At 33.9% G+C, this 20,086-nt stretch overlaps 1 protein-coding gene across 2 annotated transcripts in view; it reads right to left on the reverse strand.

The window, feature by feature from the left end:
* Positions 1-991: 991 nt before the first annotated feature.
* SPK1 (guanyl-nucleotide exchange factor) overlaps positions 992-20,086 on the reverse strand; it is a 37,267-nt gene continuing 18,172 nt past the window's right edge. For both annotated transcript variants that reach the window (XM_020382866.3, XM_020382865.3), the window contains 16 exons: positions 18,881-18,988; positions 18,635-18,672; positions 17,433-17,577; positions 17,005-17,131; positions 15,009-15,202; positions 10,811-10,941; positions 10,379-10,454; positions 10,147-10,257; positions 9,298-9,480; positions 8,966-9,109; positions 8,625-8,798; positions 7,636-7,983; positions 7,205-7,537; positions 5,253-5,438; positions 1,749-2,723; positions 992-1,543 (listed from right to left, as the gene is read on the reverse strand). In XM_020382866.3, the coding sequence (XP_020238455.2) occupies positions 1,289-1,543; positions 1,749-2,723; positions 5,253-5,438; positions 7,205-7,537; positions 7,636-7,983; positions 8,625-8,798; positions 8,966-9,109; positions 9,298-9,480; positions 10,147-10,257; positions 10,379-10,454; positions 10,811-10,941; positions 15,009-15,202; positions 17,005-17,131; positions 17,433-17,577; positions 18,635-18,672; positions 18,881-18,988 (3,528 nt within the window). In that variant the 3' untranslated portion in view covers positions 992-1,288. The remainder of the gene's footprint in view (positions 1,544-1,748; positions 2,724-5,252; positions 5,439-7,204; positions 7,538-7,635; positions 7,984-8,624; positions 8,799-8,965; positions 9,110-9,297; positions 9,481-10,146; positions 10,258-10,378; positions 10,455-10,810; positions 10,942-15,008; positions 15,203-17,004; positions 17,132-17,432; positions 17,578-18,634; positions 18,673-18,880; positions 18,989-20,086) is intronic.

A 20,086-nucleotide genomic window follows, 5' to 3' on the forward strand; every position in this document is an offset into this window, starting at 1 on the left:
CCATAATATGAAGGAATGTATCTCCTTCTTAGTGTTGCTCTTAATTCATTTCAATATTAAATTAGAAGGTCATTATGAAGTCTTCTTCTCTTTCTTGGACAATTCAATTGTTATATTTATAAAATTTACATTTAATATAAAATTATTGAGTGATGTAATACTTTACACTAATATGATTTGAATTCTCCTCTCTCTCTCGTAGAATACAATCTTAAAAATTTTATACTGGCAAAATTTGTTTTTATACCACTATAAATCACAATAGTAGCATACCTTTTGCAACAATATATGCTTCATCATATGAAATTTATATTTTCAGAAGTTGGAAGACTAACTTTTATCGATTTCAATTTAGAGAAACCAAATTTTACCAAAAATTACAGAATCAAAAAACGCAAATTTTCCTCAATCAGTTTAAATCCTAGACTTTACACCTTAATTAAATTTCAAAAAATGTTTTTGCCATGTCACATGTTTATGCATGGAACATCATTATTATTATTATTATTATATACTAACAGTTTTCAAAAGTGTATAATTAGACCCAAAAATATGTAACTGTATTTACAGAAGAAAACACACTTAGATTTATAGAATTTGGTTGAAGATAAGTAGAGAAGAGGGATATTTTTAAAAAAAAACTTTTATCATTTGTTTATATTTTTAAGGAAAATAATAGAGCTAAAAACCCGACTTAATTTTGGCTTCCCTCGAATATTGGAAAGATGTGAAAGTGAGCAATTTTAAAATATTGTGTAATATCTATAATATTCTTAGTTATTTTTTAAAATTATAAAAATATAAAAGTAAATAAAATTTCCCTTCACCTTCACCCCTTGTATTTCTTAACCAATCCTTCCTCCATTAACCCTAATAGACCCTTACCTAATAAGTTAGTAATAGTTCTTGCATGCATTTTATTAAATTGTGAATCATATTCCTTATAGACAGCGCCCTAGGATTCTGTGTACACTAAAGTACAGAATACACATTCAAAATAGCTGTATGGCTAAACAACTTAAACAAATAAGATATTGCACAAATAACATTCCCCGCACCACAAACTAAAAAGGGGAAAGTGGGGATACTAGAAACATGATACACAAACAGGATGATTCGAGTTATTCCTGGAATCACCTGGTTCGCATAATTCTAAACATACGAACCATGATGCAAAAGCAATTACACATCTTTGCAAGCGAGACAAAAGGGGGAAGGAATGGGGAAGACCACTATATGGCCCCATCCAAGTAATATTAGAAGAAAAAAAAACATATTCGTGCCATTGTCATAGCTCTGAGAGAATGGCAGGAATGTAATGTGATAACTCAGCCGTTAGGGACTGGAATCCATTTACAAGTTGAGTATGGAAATCCTGATCTTCCTCACCAATCAATCTGAAATGTACGCGGATGGCACGTTTGCAAACAGCCATGAACTCAAGAAGGGCTGCTATGAGTTGCTGAAGTTCTTGTGATCGCAACCTTGTCGCAGGCTCCCCAGACAAGAAGGCTGTGCAAACACTCAAGACTCCACTATTCACCTGTAAAAAATAAGTGTGGTGTCAATTCAAAAACCAAACTTTAAGTATGCAATGTTCAAATCTGGGTTTTAACTAAATTAGCAACAACACGCCTCACCCCACTGGGAAAGGCCAAAAAATAGATCAGAAATAGACTGAATTTCTTGTATTCACAAAAAAAAAGGCACAAAGCATACGATGGTTAAGAACCAATAATAAAACATACTTGTACTGCAACACTGCCTTGGAGGATTCTTTGTAGACTCTGGAGTCTTGGAAGTTGATCCCCCTCAGAACTTCGAGGCTCTTCAAGCTCATTTCTTAATGCAGCTGTTCGTGTTTCAATCATTCCGATAGCATTTTCTACAGGAGAGAATTCAAGAGACTCGGATTTGATGACTAATAACCTATTTACTAAAGCTGGAAAAGAACCCTCAGTCTGAAGAACAGTGCGTCTCTTCCATTGATCTTCCAATCCACCTTGAGTCTTGCCATTTTTAGTAAATGGGGTGTCAAACAAGAAACGGTCAAATACGCGGGCCCGAACACTTCCAGTAGAAAGAGAGAAAATTCTTTCCCTCCTACTTCCTAAATCCTCATCTTCCATGACAGGATCAACAGCGGTAATCTGAAGGTAACAGACACCAGGCTGTAACTCCTCTGCCTTCACTTGTCTAGAATCTGGAATAATATGCAAAGTGTGATTACCATCCATTCTAGACTCGTATATGTGACTAAGCTTTTCCATTATGTCACCTAGACGTACATCACGTGGCTCACGATATACATACTCCTTTTTATCAAGTTTCCCAAATCTATCACCATAAAATCCAACCCTGTAGTACGTTGCATCAGTGAAAGGAATTGGACTAGATTCCTGTTCAAGAATTGATTCATAGATATTGGTCAGTAAAGTGTGACATTTAGCTAGCTGTCCATAAGCCCTCCTGCTCTTGTAAACTGGGATTACAAGTTCCAGAATGCTTGCACAGAAATGGAAAAGCTCAGCTTGTGAGAAGAGCTTATTAGCAAGCTGCAGGTATTTCACAGCAGAGTCAACAGTTAGTTTTGAAGCACCATATCCCTCAACCTCGGCAGCAGATGCTTCAGACGTGATCTCATTGCTGACCATAGGACATATCTTACGTAAAGCAGCAACATGGTCTTTGCTCCAAACACCATCATTTCTTGAAACAAGGGCCTGCATCAAATTTAATAATGGTGTAAGCTCAAAAAAAATGTATCACCATATAATATAAATCAGAGGAACTTTTCAGCTCGACCCTCTCCCTCCCATGACAAAATGAAAATGATGCCTATAAAGGAAAGGACAGCTATTAGTTAATATGTGTGCACACACTCACATGTGTGTATATATAAAAGAATTAGTTTCATATTTGACTAAGCTAAAGTAATTAAAAATCTCTATCCATTCAGATAATTAACTAAGTCATGACTAAATGTATTGTCCAAGGCTTTAATTATGTTAATGAAAAGAATCATCAAACCAACAGAGTACAAAACATGAAGATCACGTATCCTCCGATGGGCACAAAGAAACAAGAGGTAAAATGGACAAAAACATCAACTCAAAAAGGGCAACCTAATCTCTTCTTTCCCTTCAAAACCCATGAAGAAGCAAGTAAAGCCGGCGTATCCCAAAAAAGTTGTTGGAAGAAATTAACAGGGAAAAAAAATAAAAAGATTCAGTAATACATTCCAGCTAAATGCACCAAAATTGAATCGAAAGAGCAAAAATCCTAATGGCCAGTTTTCCCTTTCTACCCCAATAACCTTTAAAATGTTAATGTGAAGAGACAGAGAGACTTTCAAATTTGGTGGACATATCCAATAATCTACAACAACCCAAACTACAAATTTCTAAGCTTCCAAGCTATCTCAAATTGCTAAAAATGGCCATCATTTGTTTCAGAATATTTAAAAAGGCATATGCTTGAATCACTAGATAAATGGGCTTCAGGATAAGTCTACATATGCACTAGATCATTTGTATTAAACCTTAATAAGAACCACCACTCCACCGAAAGCTCAATCTTAACTTCCCAAAAAGAATCACTTTGTTTAAGGTTGAAAATTATTCCCGAGAAAGTGAACTTGGGAGCATGATATTCTGTGTTTGGTACAAGTTCAAAAGAAATATTCCTGGGCATTTTTTCAGGAAAAGTGACTTTCTTATATCATACTACATAGTGAGGAGTAAAATATTGTTTTCCCATGGAAATATTGAAAGTTACCATTCATCCCAACAAGATACTTCCCTTTTAACTCTATCATTTGAATTTACAAAATGTTGCTGGGAACATAATGAAGTCTAACTAAATACATTCTTATGAAATAACCCTGAATAAGATTTCCAATCATTACATTCCTAGGGATGACAAACCCAGGAATCCATTTCTAGAGCACGAGACAGATGCCTCTGGACTGAATTTTGTGGAAGAGAACTTGTGTAGTAGATTGGATTGATTATCATTTGAGTTTATTGCTTTATTGGATCTATAAGTAAATAAAACCTGTAAACATTCATATAGCTTTGATTATTTTATGATCTTGATATTTCCTTTTGTTGAAATATTTTATACTATCAATATTATATATCAATAATTTAGAGTATCAAAAAAACTATCTGTTAGGGTTATTTCTTAATTTTTGTGTTTTCTAATACTTGGGTTGCATCATTTAATTAGGACTAATAATATAAATAGGATGAGTGTTTTAGATTTTATTATAGTATACAACATTATTCAATGTTTCTTTTTTCTTCATTCTCTCCCTGCATTTCTAAAACACCAGAATTTCAACACCTTTATTAAGAGTATATTATATTTGAGTGGAAGGAGCACTTTGCCTAGAGAGTACTCTGGATTTATCAGGGTAGTACCCTGCCAAGAGAACTTGGGTTGTGTGTCAATTTGAATTTTGAAATAAGAAAGGCAAGTTGAATACCTAGGTTAGAAAGAGTTAAAGTATAAAGAATGCCAGCAAAGAAAGTACTACAATTTGCTACATTATTAATAATCAGAAAAGATGGAATTTTGAAGAAAGGGAAAAGAAACGTCAAAGAATTATTTAAATTTCAAATTAAAATTTTGATATAAATGCCAGAAAAGAGATTTTTCTTATAAAGATAGATATATATATATATATATATATATAGAGAGAGAGAGAGAGAGAGTAAATTACACTCCTCTCCTTTGAGAAATGCTTATATTACATCCTCTCCACTTCCCTCTCAACATGAGTTAGATTTACATGAACCTCTTAACATTTTACCGGATGTAGTTTGTTAATATCAATAAATTTAATATGAACAATTACAGGTAGGTTTGTACTAGGTGTACTTTGTTCGAGCATCTTTTTTAAAGAGCAAACATGTTAGAGATATTTTACTCTACAAATAAAGTTAATATTGCTTCATGGATATTCACACATTGCTACTTGATTTATCTGTAGATTGTAACCAAATGTGTGATGCTTCAAAGCATAATTTGTCTGGTCACAGTTTACGCGGTCAATGACACAATATCCAGAAGCAACCTTTGAAAATTATAACTACAATGATCTATATATATGCTGAGTAAAATAAATCATATTTATAGATCACATTGGCATTAATAATTTATCTTGGCATTGAATATGTCCAAAATAATTTATGCATCAGAGAAAATTCATGTGTGCACTGTTCATGCATAAATAAATCTGTCTTTACCTGCATTACAACTCCAGCAACTGCAACAGCACACTGAGCAGCTTCTGCCCATGACTGCATTTCCTGATGTGCATCACATAGATGAAGCAACCACATTATGTGAAGATCAGGGACTGGGGCAAATGCCATGGCCAGTTTATAGAAGCTTTCAGCAGCAGCATACCTATCCATAGTCATCATGGGGGCCTGAAACAGATATTGCACTTATTATATAACCTGGAGCCCATTAAACAAGTAATGATCAAGAACCAAGGCATAACAGATAAGCATCATGGACAGGTTCTTCCACCTCCATCTTGAGATAAAAAATGATAGAACAGGAGGCAAAGGGACATGTTCTGCATCACACCTAATGGATAACAATTTCAAATATATAGGTGATAGGCGCCAATGTGGTCTACATACAATGACACAATAGGCATCATAGATACCTATTATCCAAATCGAGTAGCCCAAGCTTCCAAAAAGCTAACCTCTTACATATCATTACCAAGCTCCAAATGACTACTAGGGTTTTCAATCGTGAACAAGTCACAAGCTTGATAAGTTGTAACTTGTTAATGACAAATTACAAATATACAAGTTTTTCAGTGTTACAATGATACTTTGACTTAACATAAAAAGGGGCAGATAGCTATTACCAAAAACGATTAGCCCAATCTTCCAAAAGCTAACCTCTTACATATCATTACCAAGCTCCAAATGACTACTAGGGATTTCACTCGTAAACATGTCTCAAGCTTGAAGAGTTGTAACTTGTATTTGACAAAGAGCCTATTTGAATACAAGCTAGAAACACTTTTAAGAGCTTCTCTACTGAAAATAAATAGGTTTTCCTAGTAGAGAAGCTCTCAAAAACGTTTCTAAGCTTGTATCCAAATAGACTCAAATTACAAATATACAAATTTTGCAGAGTTACCAACTGTCCACTACAAAGGAACCGGAGCTGAAAGGCATGAATATAGGGTTCCATACATGAACTTCTCCCACCTATACACCTTACACAAAGACTTTTTTGTTTTCTTGTTTGGTACAGCAAATGCCCAAGATGTGTCTCTTCTAAATTATATAGACCCATTGAATATATTTGTCCATAATAATCAATCTTGATATGAATTCAGATACAACTATAAGTTGATTAAACACGTGTTTTATGGTGGGGTTTTCTACAAGTGTAACTCCTTTTTTCTATTTTCTCCTTTGGATGTGTTTGTTTGATAGTTTTTCATTGGGGGGATTATTTTAGTTTAACCAATTACCTACCTTCAGCTTTGCAGTTTCTTTTGGATGATTCCCTACCCTCTCTAGTATTTTACCTTTCTTAACTAATAGATGTTACGGTCATGAACTATCTCCTGAAAAGTTTACACCTACATGAATGGTTTTATACTTTTATAACACCTATAAACAAGGTATTTCCCACAACAATCCTTTAAGCTTGAAATATATAATGCACAAGCCCACCTACCTTGTGGTTAATTTCAATTTTATTTAGAAGATTGAGAACAGCAAAGGCTTTGATACCATGTCATGAACCACCTCTCGATGACCTAAGCAATTGGGTGAAGGTGTAATAATGGCTTTATAATTCTACAACACCTCACATTTTATTTTGTATACAAAAAAAAATGATTTTACATTCAATGAAGCATGAATTAAGATTCTTTATAATTGTTGTTTCCATTATTTAAATATTTCCAGGAGTGGATAAATTGACATTTGGTACAAGAAAAAGACCCTATATTAATCATCGGCCATTACAAATGAAAACATTTAATATACCATACATATCACAGAAAAAGCAGACTCAGTATTTTTAATAGATAACTTAAGCCCACCGTATATATTATAAAACAGTCCAAATTGGTTATTCCAGAGTAAATAACAATGACTCTATAACTGATCCCACTGCAAGTAAAGCCTATAATGATGCATAAATAATTAAAACTCACCAGTAGCGCATGCTCCAAGCTACCATCAAGGGCCAAAAGAAGACTGTCAGAGAGATATTTCACCTCAGACCAGGACCATCTATTTTCTGTCATTTTTTCTGGTTTGGTTACAAGAGCATTCTCAGGCAATCCACACTCCTTCAACAGGTAAGCATTTTTACTTTCATCCTTCATTTCATCTAAAGACTTCCTAAGTCTCCGTGCCTCACCACTTTCTTCTAGGCTTCCATCAGATCTCATCTGAGTCACTTGGACATCAGACATTAGCTCTGATAATGTGATAATCAACATGACTCTCAGTCTAGCTGTCTGCATAAAGTAATGAAATGAACTCTGCACAATTTGGAGAAAACAAAAATAAGGATTTGATTAATATGATATGAAACCAAACAGAGTAACAACTTTTGAAGTTTAAATAGATTAAAACATACCCTCACAAGTATTTGGAGCCCAACAACTGCCCTTTTCCTTACGTTTTCATTACGGAAAACTGCAAGTCGAAGGAGATGGAAAGTCACTTGCTTTAGAAAACGATCATTTTCCCTTGCCATCAAAGTTGCCCCGTGTAAATCAAATACACTGTTAAATACAGGAAAAAATGCTTTCCAAAAAGTCAATGGCTGATTTCTCGATAAAAAGCTCATGAATACAGTAGTTATGCAATCAAGTTTTCCATAATCAGTGGCAATGCTATGGGATGCAGCCATCATGGAGAATTTCTCAGTCACCTCCAAAACTTGAAGACTGACAGAGGCACTCAAATTTTCCTCCCAAAGTTCCTACAATATATATACACACCCATACCAGAAGAAAGCAGAGTGTTAGTTACCAAAAGTAAATAAAAAAGAGAAACACAAACAAGTAGATGGAAGTTCCATCCAAAATGAACAGTAAACATATACAAGTTCAGGTGCCATCTCAGCTGAAGATAATTTCAGAATTGTGCATATCAGCATGGGAATCCTTGACCCATAAAATAAAGTAATAATTTAAGCCCAAAGAGAGCAGTTCACAGCATGAATTTATATAGAAAATTTGGCAGAAACATGCCACATTCTTCTCTTTTTACTGATGAGAACATTTTAACCTAAACAAATTGTTGACAGCCCGAATATACTTATATTTAATTGTAAATTGGGGTAGTTAAGATCAAAATCAGGTTTCCTCTAATTTGATTTTATTCACTTTTGTTATAGAGATTTAGTTAGATAGGATCAATATCAGATTATTCAAACCTGATTTGATTCTTCTTTATTTTCTTCTTATCTTTACATTTGTTTTGTAATCAGGATGATTAGGATTTCTTCTAATCATCTCTGTCTATATAATCCCCTCATGTAATCCTGATGAATGTACAAAAATAAAGATCTTTTTCTTCTCTAAATTACACAAATTATATTTTAAATAAAGGAAAGAGTACCAATTTCTGCCTCAAAAGTGGATGTAAAGATTCTCGCAATGCTTGAGCAGAAGCTCCAATCCTAGAAGACTGTGCTTGAGCTAGAGCCTCTCTCAAGGAATACGGCTGGCTAGGAGAGCTTAACTGGGAATTTACTCTCTGCCATAAATACCCATTATCTGGTGTTCCCTGAGGCTGCCACAAAAACATAAGGCATAAGATGCACAAAATGCAACCACCTGCATATAGTACTTAAGCCAAATAACGAATCAAATCAAGCAGTAACAAGATATCAAACAGAAGAAAAGTAATTAAAACACTATATTAGTAATAGCTAATTAGCTCTGCAGAAGTTGTCTCACCCTGACATCCTGCCTTGAGGCCTCAGACAGATAGTTGTTGATTGCAGGAGAAAGCTTGTCAGAGTACTTAGGGGAAGTGGGTGCCTCCCCTACTGGGTTGCGAGAACTGGATCCAAGTAACATGCCATCAGCAGGTTTTTTGTGCTGTAAAACAAGATAGAGTTAAGAGAACAACTATGACAATTGACAAAAACAAGATTAAAGCCCAAATAAATCTTAGTTGTCCAAATTAGCAAAAGTGCTCAGCAACATCAAGATTTATGTTAATCAAAGGCAATCAATCACATGATTCAAACAAATGACAACTGACAAGTTACATCATAAAGTGTAACCTCAAATAGAAGCAAGCATTCCTCCATTAGCTTGAAAAACAATCTAGTCCGGGCAATGCTTTGTTGCCATGCATTGACAAGTGATGCATCATCAAGGTTTCGAACTATTTGCAAAATTACAATTGAAACTTCACGCTTTTCAACAGAATTGAGGTTGTAGAAAACAGGCATTTCGTCTAATATCTGAAAAGACCAACAAAATACATTAAAGTAATTGGACATCAAGGAATAAATTAAAAAAAATGACATGATTAACTAACCTAAAGATCACATTCATTTGCCTTGTGGCAATATAACAAATATTAATTATTCCAATTCAATTCACAGGTAAATATTATTCGTACAGGTGGGCACAGGTTAAGATCTGCACCCTTTCAATTTAGTAAAAAATATTATTTAAAAGGAAAAATAGGTAAATATTATTCTGCAGTTTACTCCAATTCAAGAAACTGGGCCAAACATCATATAGTTCCCACTAGTCACAATTTTGCTTCAACTCCCCACATCCCTAATCCAAAATACAACCAAATCTTCACTACTATCACATGAGATAAGTATTGATGGCAAGTCTACAACCAGGATTTTCCTTTCCAAAATATCTGATTGCAACATAGATACTTGTTGGAATAAAAATCAAAAGAAAGTAAAGGGGCTGGTAGTTAGTATATCAATCATATTATTAGAAATGGATTGAGCCTAACTATAGGGGGGAGGATTTTCCAAGTATTACATGGAAAATGGAAATCCACATAAAAAGTGATCGAACAGGGAAATGCAAAACTCAACACACAAAATTTCAACTAAAATAATAAGATGTAAGCAAATTAAAATCATAGTAATTTTATATACCTGTCCAACAAGTGGGAAATATAGCTGTGCTATATACAGCTTATCTTCAGGCTTCTGGTATCTCACATCAAACTCATGTTTGCACAAGAGCACTACCAAAATTCTTGCTGCCTACAGATTCAATGGAAAAGGATGATAATGTTAAATGAAAAATTATGAATCAGAAATTATAAAACTTTGATCAGGCAAAAGAAAATCAAAATTAGTCTATTTTAAATTTTAACTAACTCACCTTTGCTCGAAGAGACAAATCTTCATGATCCCAAGTAATAAAGAGTTCTTGTATTAATACTGAAGAAAGGTAGTTCCTATACCAATAGAATACACAGTCAAACATGTGGGCTTCATTAATATATAAAAGTTCAGAATTTCCCCTGGCAAACTTACACCAGTACATTAAATATCATAAGTCAAAACAGAGGTAATCCATTTGTTCCATGTTTTATTTATCACCAGCTTCCGGTTCAATCGAGTATAACAGTTTCAGGTCAATAAAAGAAAACCATGTCCAATCAGATAGGTCAACTAAAACAATTATCATCAGTAAACAATATTGATAAGAGTTTATAATGCACAATAGTAGCTTAAGAATTAAAAAATCTCACTGAATGCATTATGATATTTGTAAGTTAATATCTGTGACAATGATGACATGATAAAGTACCTATCTGAAGGGTCCCTTCCAGGCATTTCCACAAATAGATCGTGATCACATATTATTTGTAAAAAGGTAAGTTTGCATTCATGAAGAACCGATTGACATACACCAGAGAACTTGTCAAGATATAATGATACCTGCAGTAGACAATTAATTTTGCATTAAATAACAGAATCAAAGCATGGCAAAAAGTCAAAAAAAAAAAAAACACCTACACATAGGCAACACTTACCAACCAAAACAAAATTTAGCATGCACAAGCAACCATATCACAAACACAAATTTGACGTACAAAAGCATAAACCATAAATTGTCTCATACCACCGACAGGTGCTAATATAATGAATATAATAAATACTAAGATACAATTTTCCTAATTACTATATTTTCATGATACACTAAACCTACTAGACCACAACACAACAACAGCAAAAGGCTTATCCCACCTAGGGAATATTATTCACCATGAAATCCCTCATAACAATTTACTCCCATGTCCTCCTTAGTCTCCCTCTACCCTTTTTCACAGGGTTAAAAAACATGCAATCCACACTCCTTACCAGCACTTACAATGGCCTTCTTTGCACATTCATGTCTCTATGATAGAACACCAGGGAAAAAAAAAAAAAAAAAAAAAAGAGAATATTATTAATGAAAATAGAAACGAATCTAAACTCTTAAAAGGAAACACCAAAGCCTAAGCTCCTTAGAGAACTACTTTTCTACCAATAACAACCAAAATGAATAACTACATACCCTCTACACTCCCTCTCCCCATTAACTATGTTGCATGGCCTAACAAACTTGCCAACTCAGCAATTGTAACTAATTATCTCCCCATAAGCCTTTCTTTTTCTTATGTGTACAAACATTCCAAATCCTGGGCTTCCTATGATTTCAACCCAACAGCTGGTCCATGACTTGTTTAATTCATTGACCATATCCAGGCTCCAGCACTCTTCTTCAAGCTAGGGCATACAATTTATATGCATCAAACTTGTAATAAAGATAACTCATCTAAAGACCTCGAAAATATGGTAAAAAAAAGTCTATCGGTTGTTCATCTGAATTAACATAATTAGTATTGATGTCTCTAGATTGGATCTAATGGAATCATGCCCAAAAGTCAGGTCAAAAAAGAACCAAGAGGAGTGGGCTAGGCATAAAGGAAGAAGGCCTAAGCTCATATTGAGCTTTGGGTTACTTATTTGTAGCCCATATCTTCTTTGTAAATTTTTATTTCTTTTATTTTGACTTTATATTTTGGGTTAATTAGAATAGGAATTTATTTCTTGTAATTTTTCCTTTAGGGGTGTACCTAGTATTTTAGGGGGGGTGCAACTAGTAATTGGAAAATGTGTTAATTTGGCTTGTTTGGGCCAAGAGAGGGAGGAGAACATTTTGATGAGAGTGGAGTCCATCTTGGGCTCTCCAAAGCCTCCCATTGGCTTTACACAACCCCACTAGTCACATGTTTCACACCTAGCCACTCCTTCTTCATGTTTGCTTCTACACCTCCTTTCTTACTACCACAAACCCCATCACACCTTACCACATGTTTGTTTCTCAATGGCTAGTGTGGATCTAATGATTGGGGAGCCAAAATTCAAATTTGGACAACCTTGGTTAGTTAGCTTGAGTACAAGTTAACCAAACTATGGTTTACTTGACCATAGTTTACTTAACTTGCACCCCAAGCTAACCAAGCCTATATATAGGTATTTCCTTGTACATTTTCATCACTTTAGAGATTTATGAGAATGAGATTGAGTTTTCTCTCAACTTCAAGAGTCTTAAAGTTCCTATCATAGTGCAGCTCCATATGCAACACTTATCAAGGATCTTTCAGATGTGGTGCCACTCACTCCTTGTCTTCTCCACATTTTGAGTTTCTTCTTCAACAATGCACCTCATGGATGAAAGATCTTGGGAGAGGAAGGTTTGAAGAGTCATCCATCACTCTTTGAAGCTTGTTCTATTAGGATCTTTGCTACAATACAATGCCAATCTACTTCAATGTGCTTGGTCATTTCATGGAAAACAAGAATGGAGGCAATAAGCAATAAAGCTTGGATATCACAAACAAGTGTCAATTATGCCACTTCCTTGTTGAAGATTCTTCAAGGAAATGTTAATCAAATGAGTTCCAACTTCCAACCAATGGATGTAATGGTTTGAAACTCAGCTTTAGCACATGATCTTGCAACAAAATTTATGTTGTTACCTTTTCAGATTACCCCAATGAGAGAACACAATACTCCAAATGTAGACCATTTATTAGTAGGATAACTTGCCCATTCAGCTTGTGAATATCCAACAATTTCAATGTATCCTTCATCTTCATAAATCAGACCTTTTCCTATAACTCTTTTAATATATTTAGGATAAAAGGATCACAACATCCCAATGGCCTCACGCATGGAATTGAAAACTATATGATAACTACACTCGTTGAAAATGAGATATCTGACAATGAAAGAAGTGTTGTGAAGCAGTTTAGTTTTCCAACCAAACTTCTGTATCTTCCTAGGGCTGATAGTGATTCCCCTAATCTAGTACAAGTTTGACATTATTATCCATATGGATGTCAACAGGCTTTACATTCAACAAATTGGTTTCCTCAAGGACACCCAAACTTCCTCCTAGATATAAAATCCATAGAATATCTGAATATGCCATTCCAATTTCCAAGAAACCAGAGACTGCCAAGACCTTTGCACAGAAAGTGGCATCATAGAGATGTTATTTTACTCAGTGTTGTCAATATCAGATTGTAGAAAATAATGAAAAGCTAAAAGAAATGTTATATGATATATCATACAGAGGAAAGTGTTGCAGGCAAATAGCAAAAGTCACAGCAGTTAAAATATAATATCTATAAAAAAAAAAAAATTAAGCTATATGCAACCAACAGCGTTGCTAAAGAACAGTGGAGTGGAGTGGCTGTTCTTTTGAGAGATAACAGTTTGCTTAATGTTTAAGCTTCATAGGAAATAAATTGATGTGGTGCTGAAAGGTTGTGTGGCATAGGAATAAAAGCACATTTTGGGTTTAATTTAAAAATAATGAAGCCCAAGTAAACAACTGAATAGAATAGGAAAAAAATATACAAGAGACCATGTGAGGAAATAAAAAAACACACGCAAACTGCAAAGGAACATCTGCTCTTGACTTATTTTTAAACGGTCCCATGAAATTTATTATATCTTCGGCATTCTGGCCAATTTCAAGCACGATGCACATCAAGACCCAATTCCTTCTCTGATTTATTCTCCAGAATGGAGACCTGCAAGCCCAAACCGAACCCTCTCTATCATCTCTTTTGTCTAGAACAGCAAACCTCAAATCCAAACTGCACCATGGACTCCATCTCTGAAGACAATAGCCAGACAAGAAAACCCTCCTATGCAACAAGCCAGGTATCTGTCCGATAGTCAACCCAAAGATCTAGGTATATCCTCTGGCAACTAGGATGAGCTTGGGACAATCAATTTCGTACCAAACCAACCTTGTCTATATAAACCCATTAACAGTCAAAAACAGATTTTCCTAAATGATCTCATAAGAGTGGTCCGAATATTGCATTATATATATTCAATATCAGTCAAATAGCATTAGGACTTTGTCTTCAGCATCACATTAAATCATATCCATTTCAAATTATTCATTATATAAATTCAACAAGGTATTGAAGTTGTATCATCCTCTGTGACTGTGACCTATCACATTGCTAATCCCTTAGAAAATTTTCTGAACTTGGAACTTGGAACTCTTTTGTCTAGTATATTCTGTTTCACCTTACTATAATTTTCAACAACTGAACTTTTCTTTGCCATTCAGTTGGCCAAAACAAAATCTGATCAGCCTGTCTCAAATGATTCTCTCATGTATCACATAATCCAAACCAATCTTTGATCCATAACTAGCTAAGCTGGATTCCGAAGAAAAAAAATGTACCAATTTGTGTGATTCAAATCACAAAGCACTAATTAACTCACAAAATCAAATAACTTTCATTTAATTTAGCTGAAGTACAAGATTACAAGACAGTGTACAGCAACATAGACAGATAAAGGAATGTCTTATGTTAGTCAGAAATAGAAAGTCTTATTTTATAGTTGATATGCACAAGCTATTCTTAAAAGTAAAGAAAAAAATAACACCCAAATATATAGAAACAAAGGGAGGAGCATAAATAACATACCAACTCAAAAACTTGCCGTGGCTCAATAATGGATAGAAGATCATAACAAAAGAAGGCCAAACTACTGTTCAAGCGTTTCGCCAAGCTTAAACCCTTCTTACAGCGCTCATGCACCTCAGTAAGTAGGCAATCATACAACTGCATTATACATCTGAATACACCATCCTTCAACTGCATTGGGGGGATATCTTCACCTTTTCATCATAAAGGAAAGAAAGATTAAGATAAAAAATTTCAGAGTAGGGTAGTGCTAATTTTTAATGTCGTTAATTTGACTTTTGAAAACAACAATAGTTATCATATAGTACTAACTATTGATAACCCTAAACCCTAAACACAAACAACAATAGGGACAACCAAACTAGATACTACTAAACTGTTTAGTTGGTTAATTGCATCTGTTAAAGCTAAATAAGGTAGTTTGTTTCTCTACTGTAAAGTCAATAATTTTTTGGCAAAAGGCAGTATGAAAAAGTCTTTGACCATGGGCCTACAAAACACGTGGTGGGACAGATTCATGTAGACCTCTGTTTCCAAAAGTTTGCTAACTTCAAGAAAGTGCAGGAAAACAGATATGGACATATGCAGTAAAAACAGACACATAAAAATAATAAAAATAATAAATGTCATTTCAAACAAATATATAAATTTTTATCCTCAAAATAAATATTTATTTAAAAGATTAATAGATGTGCAAATACGAAGAGTTGATCAGATGAAGAATAGCCCAATAGATAGAGGTAGAACAAGGCCAATAGAAATCATCTAAGAAAAATTGTAAAAAAAAAAAAAGGACTTGAATCTAAATGGCATATCTAAAGATTTTGCTTTTGGCATAACACAGTGCCACATTTGATACATGTAGCAAACCCCTCAGTGAAAATTGGAAAAGACTTTTGTTGATCTTATTTAGGTGTTTATACCAAACATGCAAAGTTGCCTATTTACCAACTGAAATTATGAAAACTTACTAAAAATTATTATGGCTCTTAAAACATGTCATACTTTTATATTTTCTCCTATTTAGGGGTCTGTTTGTTTAAACATTTTTCTCCTAAAAAGTGATTTTTTTTTAATAAAATAAGCACTTTTTTTTTTACTTTTTTCATGTGTTTGTCCTTTATTCCTAAAAGGCATTTTTTAACTAAAATAAGCCATTTTTTACTTTTTTTATGTGTTTGTCAAAACTGTTTTTAATAAACAATTTTCTGTTTTTTCAGAAGCAACTCCTATCTACTTCTCAAAGAATTATTTTTTTAAGAAACATTTTTTAGAAACATTTTTTTTAAGCTTAAACAAACAGACCCTATATATACAGAGGAAATTGATCAAATTACACCTGAGTAACTTACACCAACTATTACACCATAAATAACATCAAAAAGAATGTGAATTTCAATGATCAAATTGTTAAACTACAGCTATATATTACCTTGATTATTTGAATCATTTTTTGCCAAAATTGAACAAGAAAAAGAACATACTCATATGATTCACATTTGTACACATCTTAAAAGTATAACTTACTTTAATTTTGATGTAAATCAAACAAGTATAAAATAATTTTGAATTAAAATAAATTTTATAAATATAATCTTTGTGAAAGGAACTTTTACTCCAACAGTAGGTTTTGAGTTGAAATTATCCAATTATAAATTATTGAATGGTGAAATAATTAGTTGGTATATTGGTGCAATTTATTCCCTCCAAATTCACAAATATATATAATAGTCTAACCAATTTCATCCATGGGCTAAACAGGTCAGTACTTGGTTTAACTGCTTTTAAATTTCAAGCAATCTACAGCCTATGAGAAAGATAACAATTTTTAAAGCCAAGTTTGAATGTGCTAGTCCATATACTAAAGCTCATTTCCCGGGCTCTAATATTCTTCATAATGGGATAACAAATAGAAATGAAATATTTTGAGAGTTGAAAAGGAGTAAATTTTATAAGAGGCCACACATAGATCGGATCATAAACTTTTTAAAGGTACCTATTGGAAGGCTGTGATAGAAGAGGCGAGTCTTCTCCAATGCCATTGATTTAACAATTAGCTCCAAAAAAAACCATGCCATAGCCAAAACATCATCATACACAGGTCCAACACGATACCCTTTGGCCTGCAAAATGAAGCCATTCTACTTACTAACCTGAAGGGTGAAAGGAAGCATACATTTGAGAAATCATGCTAATGTGAATTAACTAATTTTTTTTTTTATTATCACACAATAGCATGATATTCATCCAAAAAATCTAAAATTTTAACAAACAAGAAAGTCAAAATTAGGTAGCACATGCTAAATAGAACAGTAATTAAGTACATTTATCATGTATGCAAAGTTAGTCTAATTGTTGAACAGGAAAAATAGAGACAGCTAACTTAGTAATTCATATCTTAAATGATAACGAACATGCCAATACCTTACTCCGTGCCAAGCTTCCCCAAACAGTGGACAGCCCAGGATATACAGGTGGTTGACGACCACCAAAATCATCAAAAGCACAATCAACATAGTTAACTAGAAAATGATTTCTTTCAGCATCATCAACTGACTCCTGCTGCACCCTACATTAAACTCCCATATTACAAATCAGTTACAAATTCTAAGAGTAAAATTTCCACAACATTTAAAAGACAAACAATTTCCAAATTAGAGGTTTAATGCCTATGCATTCACATTTCCTTTTTCCTTACCTATTTTCCACTTTGCATACCTGGTCACAATAGAGAGAGACAGATTGGCATGCCTATTTACTAACTGGATGTGGCACAAAGACCAAGAAACTACAAGTAATAATATAGACAACAAATACTTCTAGCTTGCCCCAAATTCTCCTGTTTTAAATGCCCTTCAAAGAGGCTTTACCAAATTACATTAAAAAAACGAAATGCTTAATCAAGGTACTTCATTGGAAGTTGTTTCTCTACAAGGAAAAGTATGCACCAATTAAGGATGTCAGACACAGGTAATGCCTGGGGTCTCTTCAGGGCCTGCCTAGAGATATGACTTAAATAGAGCTTATAAAGCTTGGAAAATTCTCGCCTTACAATCTGGTTTTGCAGGCTTCTGTTAGGCCTTAAAGCCAAATTCTAAGAAGAGCAGTTTCTTATATAAATCTTTTATTTGTTTTAGGAACTCTTGTTCTTGTATTCCATGTGTGAGTGTATCGTAAGAGAGCAGTTTCTACACTGACTCTCGGGTGTGTGTTTGTCTGTCATGATGATAGTTCTAACTAACTAATCATAACAGACTAACACACTCGAGTATCAGTGAAGAAACTGCTCTCTTACAAAACACTCACACATACAGAATACAAGAACAAGAGCTCCTAAAAAAAATATTTATATATGAAACTACCAAGGGCTGTTTGTTTGAAAAAATGTTTTCTGTTTTCTATTTTCCATTTCACTTACATTATCACCTTGTTTTCATTTTGTTTTCAAAGATTTATAAAGAAAATGGTGAAAATAATTTTCTATTGTTTCCAGAGAACAAAGTGAAAACAAGATATTTTTGTAATTAAAAGTGAAGACCAAAAACATTTTTTTTACAAACTAAACAGCCCTTAATTTGTTTTCAAACATCAAATATAATTTTATCAAATATAGTTAAAAGGCATACCTGGTTACAATATTAACCATGGCCCGAAACGCAGCAACCTAAAAGAAATATTGGAAAGGTGAATATCATGAAAGAAGCAAACCACATGTACAATGAATGGTGCAAAAGAGAGAGAGGGAGAATTAAACCAACATATTTAATTGGAAAACATAACAGTAAATGCAGCTCCAAGGAACTTTAAAAAAAAAAAAAAAAAAAAAAAAAAAAAAAAAAAAAACCAAAAATATGACTAACTTATGTGCAGACCTGTAGTGTTTCTCCACCATTGCCAATAAGATGAAGTAGCATGTTAAGAATTGGGTGAAGAAACTGAAGTAAAGCAGTGGAATCAACATTCTTCAAACTATTAATGGCCTGCATTCCAGAATAAGTGAATCTTAATTAAGCTTTCAAACCAAAGAATCCATGAAATATGTATACAATACAAACAAGTAGTAAAGAGTCCAAAATCAGACAGTCATCAAATTGGTTACACATAACTAAACCTAAAACTTCTCCAAAATAATTTACACTAACTTATTGTTGCTTAAGTCAAGGAAGCACAGATGCGCCTTTGGACTGCAGCATCCCTGGGTCAGAAACGAATCTGACACAGAAATGGCATGGATGCGGCAGGAATGCAATGTTGGACACAGCCCACAAAAAACTGACACGGCCAAGTTGTCGAAGACACTGATACGGGCATGGCCCCACACTCTGATGCACAGAATTGGGATTTAAAAAAAATCTTGTTAAAAAAGAAAGTGTTGAATCCTGCCATATCCTGATTTTAATAATGACACATTCTTGGTCTCAAATTTAGGAAAAAAGAGTACCCATGTGTGTGCTAATGATATTGTTCAAGTGTTTCAACAAAAGAAAAATAGACTATCAGAAGACTGTATGATATGATATGTTCTTGAACAAAAAGAAAGATTCACAAGACATCTTTATGACACCTTAAAGGGAAATTAAGGAAATCTCAACGAATGTTGATTAACACCAGTGACAATGTCTATCCCATGTAACTAAATGACTATCCCAAGTTGTTGATCAGAAACCTTCAACTAATACATTTCTTCTCAGAAGACTTGTCTTGAAAACTTGGTTCAGATGACTTGACTTGAAGTGAAGACTTGCTTAGAAGGCACCTCATTAGTAAAAACTCACAGATACAAGGAAGTACAGTGATGTCAGCATCAAATGTAAAAAACAAAGCAAGTTCCAACTGATCTATTTGCTGAGTGCCTATAAAGGGAAGACAATAGTCTCATTTTGAAGTAAGCAAAAACATAGAAAAAGAGAAATCACTCAAGCTCAACAAGCTATAGTCTTTGTTGCTTCATCCTCTGATTTGTTAGAGAAATCCACTTCATATTTGTAATTCTGACTTGTTATAGAAAAAGTGAGATATCTTCCTTAGTGGAAGCTCAATAGTAGGAGATTGACTTGTGATATTTGCTCTCTACAAGA

This window comes from Cajanus cajan, chromosome 8, assembly GCF_000230855.2.
Source record: "Cajanus cajan strain Asha chromosome 8, NIPB_CcT2T_4, whole genome shotgun sequence".
Taxonomy (NCBI): domain Eukaryota; kingdom Viridiplantae; phylum Streptophyta; class Magnoliopsida; order Fabales; family Fabaceae; genus Cajanus; species Cajanus cajan.